General features: G+C 31.5%; 1 protein-coding gene across 1 annotated transcript in view; it reads left to right on the top strand.

Moving 5' to 3' along the window:
* The first annotated feature begins 2,199 nt into the window (after window positions 1-2,199).
* The window catches only part of tmem19 (transmembrane protein 19), a 35,360-nt gene continuing 25,964 nt past the window's right edge, over window positions 2,200-11,595 (top strand). The window contains exons 1-7 of the mRNA XM_083903194.1: window positions 2,200-2,412; window positions 4,058-4,205; window positions 5,485-5,598; window positions 6,830-6,967; window positions 7,120-7,196; window positions 7,854-8,031; window positions 8,284-8,493. Coding sequence (XP_083759320.1) covers window positions 4,076-4,205; window positions 5,485-5,598; window positions 6,830-6,967; window positions 7,120-7,196; window positions 7,854-8,031; window positions 8,284-8,493 — 847 coding nt within the window. The 5' untranslated portion in view covers window positions 2,200-2,412; window positions 4,058-4,075. The remainder of the gene's footprint in view (window positions 2,413-4,057; window positions 4,206-5,484; window positions 5,599-6,829; window positions 6,968-7,119; window positions 7,197-7,853; window positions 8,032-8,283; window positions 8,494-11,595) is intronic.

Here is an 11,595-nt window from a genome sequence, read left to right as displayed (position 1 = left end):
GATAAACTGCAACACGCCACATCAACTAATGTAATCATTTGAATAAAAAGACAATATATTTTTATTAAAACTCGTCTACATCAAGCTAAGTGGCTAACCGCCTGACGCCATTTTGACTCCGCAGGATGTACACAATACGGCGAGCCGAGAGGGACAAAATAAACGCGTTTGACAAACTGCGGTTGACTAGAATGAACAAGTAAGTGTTTAATTATTATTATTATTATTTAGGGATTTTAATACGTAAATGTGTTTTTTTAAACCAAATAATGAAGCTATAAAATTATGTTTTACTGTCTACAAAAGAGAATAGTAATAGTAATCGTACATTTTGGACACTACAATAAAATCATAATGCATTAAAACATAGAATAATTAAAGATATGTAAAACAATGTTTAAAGAAAATTAAGATACAAATAATATGTAAATGGAATAAGGTGAATCATTTCATTTCATTTACACATTAATGTTACACTTTTTTACAAATATTAACACATAATGACAGAGTGAGAGTCATATTTCTACAAATGTGACTTATCCACACACACATTTACACATTAATGTACATTTTTTACAAGCAATGGTGTACATTTACACATGCAAATACACATTCACACATTTAAAAAAAAATGGAATTAAAAATGTGTCAATAAATAAATATATTTATATTTAATTTTTGATTCTATTTTATTTCTGTCTGTTTTGAACACACACACACACACACATATATACATTTTGCACCATGCACTGTTATTTTGAAACGCCTTTATTTTCTCAGACTGTTGGACTTTTTTTTTTCTATACTTCTAGCGCCCCCTCCTGACCAGACCATGAGTGTGTGTTGGCCCTCAGGTTATTTGATTTGAAGGCCTTGTGTCAAACGCATAATCATAAAGAGTCCAGTGTGAAATGTAGGTCATTCTTAATGATGACACTTCCCATGAGTCTTTGCTGCATGAATGTTATCAATAATATCTCTGTCTGTCTGTCTGTCTGTCTGTCTGTCTGTCTCTCTTCTGGGCGGAGCTTAGCTTCCTTTAAAAAGTGTCACCAGCCTGGAGATGAACAGAAACCAGATCGACCGTCATCCTCCAGACCAGAACCACAATCTGATTCCCTCCTCTGCTGGGTAGGTGGCGCTATCATTCCCTGTGTGTGTGTGTGTGTGTGTGTGTGTGTGTGTTGTCTGTCATAAACAGGACCAGTCGTCCTCATGGAGACAAAAACATAGGGTTTGAGTTAGTCAGTAACTGGTTAGGGTTAAATGTGTGTATATATACATATATATATATATATACATACATATATATATATATTTGTATATGTGTGTATATATATACGTATATATACATATATATGTATAGGTGATATAAAACATTTGCTCCGCAGCCACTTTTATCAGGCAATATCAATATGAATACTTTTGTACTCATAATGATAATTTCACTGTTTAATCTCATTAAATTAGACTTAAGTTTTATTCTATTAAACAACTAAAATTGTGTTTCATAATTGCGATGTTATAATATGACATTTAATGAAAACTCTTAAAAAAGATTAATACATTTCCGTTTATTTATTATGTAATTATTTCTAAATATATATATATATATATATATATAAATGTATGTTTATATGTATACATACATACATATATATATATAGAGAGAGAGAGAGAAAACTTGGGTAATTAAATTAAATTAAATCTCACTATATTATAGAACATAACAGTAGATTAGATTACATAATATTATATTACATGACATTACAGGAGTTGATTCGACTCGATTAGATTAGATTAGCTTTTTTTTTAGTCGTTAAATCTAATCTCAAACGTTGAGGTTTTGAGCGACAATCAAAACAAATCAATTATGAACAAATTCTGCGAGATTTTAATGATACATTTTTAACAATGTTTTGAAATTCTCAGACAAAAAGATGATGAATTTGTGTGCTTGAATAAATCTAACATTAAAATAAGCAATAATAACATGTGTATGGATTGTGTGGTCTTTATTATTATTATTATTATTATTATTATTATTATTATTATTATTATTATTATTAATAAATCAAAAATGTGCGCATATTTAGGCTCCTGTCTCTTTAACAATCGTAGGCGGGGTCTTTGCGGAAGTCGGTCCGTCGCTGAAACGCGTCCGTCCTTCCTTCACCTCCAGTGTTTTAAGAAGCCGAACGTCGTTTGTCTTGTTAGTTTAGCAGCGAGTTAACATCGTAAACGTGTTAGTTGTGACCATTAACTGCTCTGAGAAAACAAATAACCCGGTTTAGTGTCGTTTTCACTCGAAGACGCGAACATTAGTGCGAGATAAAGTCGCTCATAGTTTCGCTCTTTTAACGCTTTTTAATAAACGAAGCGGACTCGTGACGATGGCTGCGCTGAAAAGAGGTGAGTTTTTTAATTTAAAACAGCTGAGATTTGACATTTAAATTAAAATAAAAAAGAAACTGTTCACACCGGGATTATATCGTCGAATTAATCAGTCGATATTTACTCATTTACATACGGTTTCACGGGTTTGCTCTCGCTAAATCATCAAAATTATATTTTTATACATATATATTATATTATATTTTTTATTTGACAACGAGTTAAATGAGTTGTTATTCTTCAACCAGTCATGAATTTATTTATTTATTCGATTATCTTATTTTTTTATTTTTCTGTAGAAGTGTCTTTTTTTTTTTGTTAAAAAAAAGAATATATATATATATATATATATATATATATATATATATATATATATATATATAGAATATATATATATAGAATATATATATAGAATATATATATAGAATAATGTAGTGAAGGACAAAACGATTTGGAATAAACCTCTAATTGTGATTATTTTTCACAGGAATTGCGATGTTATTATTCTCGTTTTCATTCGAAAAACATCTGTAAAATGTTGACTTCTGTGACGTTTGATTCTCTTCAGTCTCTTCACAACAAGACGTTTATAGATCAGGACATTTATTCATCTAAAATTATATTATTACAAACTCTGGCTTAAACGAATTTTTTGGAACCTAAGTAGGTTTTGGAATTTTAAGTAGATTTTGGAACTCTCAGTAGATTTGGGATTTTTTTGGAACTATAAGTAGAATTTCGAATTATAAGTAGATTTTGGAACTCAGTGGAATTTGGATCCATAAGTAGATTTTGGAATTTTTTGGAACCATAAGTAGATTTTGGAATTTTAATTAGATTTTGGAATTATTAGACGTTATTAGACGTACGACGTTCATGTAGTTGTACGACGTTCGTACAACGTTTGTGTAACGACGTTCATGTAGACGTACGACGTTTGTGTAGACCTACAACGTTCATGTAGACGTACGACGTTCATGTAGACGTACGACGTTTGTGTAGACCTACGACGTTCATGTAGACGTACGACGTTCATGTAAAGACGTTCATGTAGACATACGATGTTTGTGTATCGATGTTCATGTAGATGTACGACGTTCATGCAGACGTACGACGTTCGTGCAAAGACGTTCATGTAGACGTTCATGTAGACGTATGACGTTCATGTAGCTGTACGAAGTTCATGTAGACGTTTATGTAGACGTTTATGTAGACGTTCATGTAGCCGTACGACGTTCATATAAACGTACGACGTTCATGTAGACGTACGACGTTCATGTAGACGTACGACGTTCATGTAAACGTACGACGTTCATGTAGACGTACGACGTTCATGCAGACGTATGACGTTCATGTAGACGTACGACGTTCATGTAGACGTATGACGTTCGTGTAACGATGTTCATGCAGACGTACGACGTTCATGTAGACGTATGACGTTCGTGTAACGATGTTCATGCAGACGTATGACGTTCATGTAGACGTACGACGTTCATGTAGACGTATGACGTTCGTGTAACGATGTTCATGTAGACGTACGACGTTCATGCAGACGTACGATGTTCGTGTAACGACGTTCATGCAGACGTACGACGTTCATGTAGACGTACTGATGTAACGGTAAAAGGTTCCGTGTTGATTCTCTGGTCTTCCTCTTCCTCAGTCTCCCTGGTTCGTGGTCATGGACTCTGATCAGCAGCTGCTGATGAAGGAATACGTGAAGATGATGACGGACATGGTGGTTCTCTGCGTCACTCTGGCGCTCTCGCTCTTCTTCTGGGTTCTTTCTCTGGTCATCAGCAGTTACTACGGTGAGACACAAACACAGTCATGTGTTCTGCCCTCAGTTCTCTCCCCTTCACGCCGCGTTAGCTTCATCTTCATCTTCATCATCATCCTTGATTTACACAAAACACTTTTTAAGACTCTGCCAAAATCCTTTTTCACGCTCGGCGTCGCAGCTCGTGGTTAAACTGTTTCCTGTTTGTAAATTCTTGTGTCACACTCTTGTTTGACTGCAGTGTTTCACACAGTTTCTACTCTTTATCGACTAAATGTGAGAAGAAGCTTTTCTTTTTAATGACTCAGTTTTCTAAGAAGGAAATGTTTCAGATTAACGTTCATGTTCTCGCGATTCTCTTTAACTTTAATCTACACTTTGTGGTCTTTGACGTCACTCTCTGACCAATCTGTGGGATTAGGGATTAGAAGTAGAATTTGGAACTTTAAGTAGATTTTGGAACTTTAAGTAAATTTTGTAATTTTAAGTAGATTTTGGAACTTTAAGTAGATTTTGGAACTTTAAGTAGATTTTTTTTTTACTTTAAGTAGATTTTTAAATTACAAGGATATTTTGGAACTTTAAGTAGATTTTGGAACATTAAGTAGATTTTGTAATTTTAAGTAGATTTTTTTTTTACTTTAAGTAGATTTTTAAATTATAAGGAACTTTAAGTAGATTTGGGAATTTTAAGTAGATTTTGGAACTTTAAGTAGAATTTAGAATTTTAAGTCGATTTTGGAATTATAAGTAAGTCCAATTTGGAACTAAGGAAGTAGATTTGGGAACTTTAAATAGATTTTGTAATTTTAAGTAGATTTTTTTTTAATTTAAGTAGATTTTTAAATTATAAGTATATTTTGGAACTTTAAGTAGATTTGGGAATTTTAAGTAGATTTTGGAACTTTAAGTAGATTTTGTAATTTTAAGTTGATTTTTTTTTTACTTTAAGTAGATTTTTAAATTATAAGTAGATTTTGGAACTTCAAGTAGATTTTCGGAATTTTAAGTAGATTTTGGAATAAGTAAGTTCGAGTTTGGAACTAAGGAAGTAGATTTGGGAACTTAAATTCTACCTAAGTAGATTTTAGAATTATGACTAGGTTGTTGAATTTTAAGTAGATTTTGGAATTATAAATACGTTTTGGAACTATAAGCAGATTTTTTTTAATTTAAGTTGTTTTTGGAATTATAACTAGGTTGTTGAATTATAAATATATTTTGGAACTATAAGTAAAACATTTTTAACTTTAAGGAGATTTTGGAATTATAAATAAGTGGATAATTAGCATCTTTCTGTGTTTTCACAGGTTCGCTGCAGCCTGTGTCTCCATGGCGATGGTTGCTCTCCATCTTGATTCCCCTCGTGTTGACGGCGAGAGCGTTGAAGAGACGCAGCCTGGACCGTACAGGAGCACTGGGAGGTGTGTGTGTGTGTGTGTGTGTGTGTGTATATAATATATGTACATTATGTCCGTACGTTAACATGAGACGAGATCTGTCGTACCTGTGACGTCTCTCCCTGGTTTAAAAGGCTGTTGCTTTGATCATTTATTATCTATTATATAGAATAAATGTGTGAAATAAACATATAGATTGAAAAATACATTAAATCAACAAAACGATGCTTATAAAAGGTCTTAAATCTTTAATTTAAAGCCTAGTTATTTGTGTTACAGCAGAATTTTTAACATTGTTTGTAAAACAACAAAACTTTTAACTGCACGTGTAATCTGATTACATACATATATGTAATCTGATTACATACATATATGTAATCTGATTACATACATATATGTAGTCTGATTACATACGTCTATGTAATCTGATTACATACGTCTATGTAATCTGATTACATAGATGTATGTATGTATATACGGCCATGTAATAGATCCCCTAGAATAATCTGATTGTGTCCACTGAAATAATCCGGTTATGCACGCTAAAATAATTGGATTACATACACTCACATAATCTGATGATGTAAACAAAATGAATCTGATTGCACCTACAGAAATAGTCTGATTTGAACTGGCCCAGTAATCTGCTTTATTCACTAAAATGATCTGATTGTGTGTGATGAAATAACTGGGTTACATTCGCTCAACTGATCAGATTAAAATCACTGAATTAAGCTGATTACGTTTATAAAAAACAAAAGAGATCTTAATCAGATTACGTGAGTGTATGTAATCCAGTTATTATTCTAGAGGATGTTTTCAGATTAAATAGTCGTATGAAATCAGTTACTTTGGCAGTTGAGATTATTTTTGTTTACATAATCCGATGAATTTGTTGGTCTTAATCAGATTATGTGAGTGCATGTGATCCACAATTATTTCAACATACATGATCCGATTGTTTCAGGGCATGTATTCAGATTACATAGCGGCGTGTAATCTGATTACTTATGCAGTTAAAAGTATAAATATGGTCCAATTCTGCTTTAACACAAATATTTAGGCTTTAAATGTGATTTTGTTGATTCCATGTGTTTTTTTTTAATCATTATTTATAATATTTATATCAATAATGTGATGACGATCAGTGCAACAGTCTTTAAAATCTCTTCATCTCATATTATAGAATAGTATTGATTTACTGACGAGGCGGAAGTGTGATGATGTTGTTGTTGTTGTTGACGTTTGTTCTCAGCTCTGTTGGTGGGTTTCGTGTTGACGATGGCGAACGTCAGCTTCTTCTCGTCTCTCATGGCGTTTTTCATCACCTCGTCCAAACTGACGCGATGGGGCGGAGCCATGAAGAGGAAGATCGACGCCGAGTACAAAGAAGGTACGAGAACCACGAGAACCTTTTTATTTAAAGCTGAATAAATGACTGAAGATAACACACTGTGTGTGCGTGTCTGTGTGTGTGCGTGTCTGTGTGTGTGTGTGTCTGTGTGTGTGTGTGTCTGTGTGTGTGTGTGTGTGTGTGTGTGTCAGGAGGTCAGAGGAACTGGGTCCAGGTTTTCTGTAACGGAGGAGTTCCTACAGAACTGGCTCTGCTCTACATGATCGAGGTAAAAACTCTTTACAAATCAATTCTTTTCATAATAATTATAATAATATAACATATATTATTATTATAAATAATAATTTTATATAAATAATAATCATTTTAATACAATTAATTATAATATAATACATAATATAAATAATAATCGTTAGAGTATATAATATAAATAATAAGTATACTAATGTAATATGAATAATAAAATAAATGATCATATAATAATATAATACAAAATACAAATAATTAAAATAATGTATTATGTAAAATAAATAATAATTTTTTATATCATATAAATATTAATAATTATAACAGTATAATATTTAATATAAATAATACTTATAATAATGTAATACATCATATAAATAATGATAATTATAATAATATAATATATATTATAAATAATAATGTAATATATAATATATCATATAAATATCAATAATACAAATACTAATTATAACAGTATAATATTTAATATAAATAATACTTATAATAATGTAATACATCATATAAATAATGATAATTATAATAATATAATATATCATATAATAATAATGTAATATATCATATAAATAATATAATATATATATCAAATATTAATAATATATCATATGAATAATAATAATTATAACAGTATAATAATAATATTGATGAGTGTGTGTTGCAGGTGGGTCCAGGTGAAATCCCCATCGACTTCGGTAAACAGTACTCGGCCTCGTGGATGTGTCTGTCACTAGTGGGCGCTCTCGCCTGCAGCGCCGGCGACACCTGGGCGTCGGAGGTGGGGCCTGTGCTCAGCCAATCACAGCCCAGGCTCATTACCACGTGGAAGGAAGTCCCGGCAGGTGAGATTTTATAGGACTTTTCTTTGTTTACATTTTTTTGTCTTTGAGGAATTTTTTTTAAAAGAAAAATATAAAAATAAATGAAAACAATTTTTTTTTTAATTATTTATTTATTAAAAAATGTATTTTTAATTTAAAAACAAAAAGTCTTTTTGAACATTTTTAAACAAAAAACATTCTTTAAATCACACTTCAGTAGAACATTTAACCAAAATAATAAGTGTGTGTGATCATCGTATTCATTCCCCACAGGAACTAACGGCGGGGTCACGCCTGTCGGTTTGATCGCCAGCTTCCTGGGCGGGCTCACGGTGGGCGTGGCTTACTTTGTGACACAGCTGCTGATGGTGAACGACCTGCACATGGCAAACCCTCAGTGGCCAATCGTTGTGTACGGGGGCGTGGCCGGTCTGCTGGGCTCAATGCTGGACTCTTTTCTGGGAGCTCACATGCAGTATTCAGGTCAGTGTGTGTTTATTCACTGTTTATTCATAGTTTTTGACAACGCGCTAAACTTTTTTTTGACACTTTGACAACACATAAAAGTATAACTTTTTAGTCAAATTTTGGACAACATGCTATACTATGACTTTTGGATAAAATTTTGGACTGAAAAAAGTTTAAAAGAAATAAAAATAGTCACATTTTGGACGACATAGTATAGTATGACATTGATCACCAAATTTTGGACCAAAAAATTGTTTTAAAAAAAAGGTCAAATTTCGGACGACATACGACGTACTATGTCATCCGAAATTTGACAAAAAACTACATACTATACTATGTCGTCCAAATGTTTTAGAAAAAAAAAATTTGGTCCAAAATTTGACAAACACGACATACTATACTATGTGGTCAAATTTTTTTTGAAAATTTTCTTTTGGTCCAAAACTTGATAAAAATGACATACTATACTATGTCGTCCAAATGTTTTAGAAAAAAATTTTTTATTTAAAAAAAATGGTCACATTTTGGAGACATAGTATAGTTTGACGTTCTACGTAGTATAGTATGACGTTTTTGTCAAGTTTTGGACCAAAAAACCTTTTTCAAAAAAATTGTCAGATTTTAGACGACATAGTATAGTATGTCGTTTTTGTCAAATTTTGGACCAAATTTTTTTTCTCCAAAAATAGTCACATTTCGGAGACATAGTATAGTGTGACGTACTACATAGTATAGTATGACGTTTTTGTCACGTTTTGGACCAAAAAAACGTTTCTCAAAAAAATTGTCAGATTTTGAACGACATAGTATATAGTATGTCGTTTTTGTCAAATTGTGGACCAAATTTTTTTTCTCCAAAAATTGTCACATTTTGGAGACATAACATAGTATGACGTACTACATAGTATAGTATGACGTTTTTGACACGTTTTGGACCAAAAAACGTTTTTCAAAAAAATTGTCAGATTTTGGACGACATAGTATCGTATGTTGTTTTTGTCAAATTTTGGACCAAATTTTTTTTTCTCCAAAAATGGTCACATTTTGGAGACATAGTATAGTGTGACGTACTACATAGTATAGTATGACGTTTTTGACACGTTTTGGACCAAAAAAACGTTTTTCAAAAAAATTGTCCGATTTTGGACGACATAGTATAGTATGTCGTTTTTGTCAAATTTGGACCAAATTTTTTTTTCTCCAAAAATGGTCACATTTTGGAGACAAAGTATAGTATGACTTACTACATAGTATATTATGACGTTTTTGTCAAGTTTTGGACCAAAAAAAGTTTTTCAAAAAAAATTTCAGATTTTGAACGACATAGTATATAGTATGTCGTTTTTGTCAAATTTTGGCCCAAATTTTTTTTCTCCAAAAATGGTCACATTTTGGAGACATAACATAGCATGACGTACTACATAGTATAGTATGACGTTTTTGTCACGTTTTGGACCAAAAAACGTTTTTCAAAAAAATTGTCAGATTTTGGACGACATAGTATAGCATGTTGTTTTTGTCCAATTTTGGACCAAATTTTTTTTCTCCAAAAATGGTCACATTTTGGAGACATAGTATATTGTGACTTACTACATAGTATGGTATGACGTTTTTGTCAAGTTTTGGACCAAATAAAGTTTTTTTTTTAAAAATTCAGATTTTGGACGACATAGTATAGTATGTCGTTTTTGTCAAATTTTGGACCAAATTTTTTTTCTCCAAAAATGGTCACATTTTGGAGACATAACATAGCATGACGTACTACATGGTATAGTATGACGTTTTTGTCAAGTTTTGGACCAAAAAACGTTTTTCAAAAAAATTGTCAGATTTTGGACGACATAGTATATAGTATGTCGTTTTTGTCAAATTTTGGACCAAATTTTTTTTCTCCAAAAATGGTCACATTTTGGAGACATAGTATAGTGTGACTTACTACATGGTATAGTATCACGTTTTTGTCAAGTTTTGGACCAAAAAACGTTTTTCAAAAATATTGTCAGATTTTGGACGACATAGTATAGTATGTCGTTTTTGTCAAATTTTGGACCAAATTTTTTTTCTCAAAAAATGGTCACATTTTGGAGACATAGTATATTGTGACTTACTACATAGTATAGTATGACGTTTTTGTGAAGTTTTGGACCAAAAAAAGTTTTTCAAAAAAAAATTCAGATTTTGGACGACATAGTATAGTATGTCGTTTTTGTCAAATTTTGAACCAAATTTTTTTTCTCCAAAAATGGTCACATTTTGGAGACAAAGTATAGTGTGACTTACTACATAGTATAGTATGACGTTTTTGTCAAGTTTTGGACCAAAAAAAGTTTTTCAAAAAAAAATTCTGATTTTGAACGACATAGTATAGTATGTCGTTTTTGTCAAATTTTGGACCAAATTTTTTTTCTCCAAAAATGGTCACATTTTGGAGACATAGTATATTGTGACTTACTACATAGTATAGTATGACGTTTTTGTGAAGTTTTGGACCAAAAAAAGTTTTTCAAAAAAAAATTCAGATTTTGGACGACATAGTATAGTATGTCGTTTTTGTCAAATTTTGGACCAAATTTTTTCTCTCCAAAAATGGTCACATTTTGGAGACATAGTATATTGTGACTTACTACATAGTATAGTATGACGTTTTTGTGAAGTTTTGGACCAAAAAAAGTTTTTCAAAAAAAAATTCAGATTTTGGACGACATAGTATAGTATGTCGTTTTTGTCAAATTTTGGACCAAATTTTTTTTCTCCAAAAATGGTCACATTTTGGAGACATAGTATATTGTGACTTACTACATAGTATAGTATGACGTTTTTGTGAAGTTTTGGACCAAAAAAAGTTTTTCAAAAAAAATTCAGATTTTGGACGACATAGTATAGTATGTCGTTTTTGTCAAATTTTGGACCAAATTTTTTCTCTCCAAAAATGGTCACATTTTGGAGACATAGTATATTGTGACTTACTACATAGTATAGTATGACGTTTTTGTCAAGTTTTGGACCAAAAAAAGTTTTTCAAAAAAAAATTCAGATTTTGGACGACATTGTATAGTATGTCGTTTTTGTCAAATTTTGGACCAAATTTTTTTTCTCCAAAAATGGTCACATTTTGGA

This window comes from Microchirus variegatus (assembly GCF_963457635.1).
Source record: "Microchirus variegatus genome assembly, chromosome: 16".
Lineage (NCBI taxonomy): Eukaryota > Metazoa > Chordata > Actinopteri > Pleuronectiformes > Soleidae > Microchirus > Microchirus variegatus.
The sequence above is the reverse complement of the archived record's forward strand: the minus strand, read 5'-3'. Positions and strand labels throughout refer to the sequence as shown.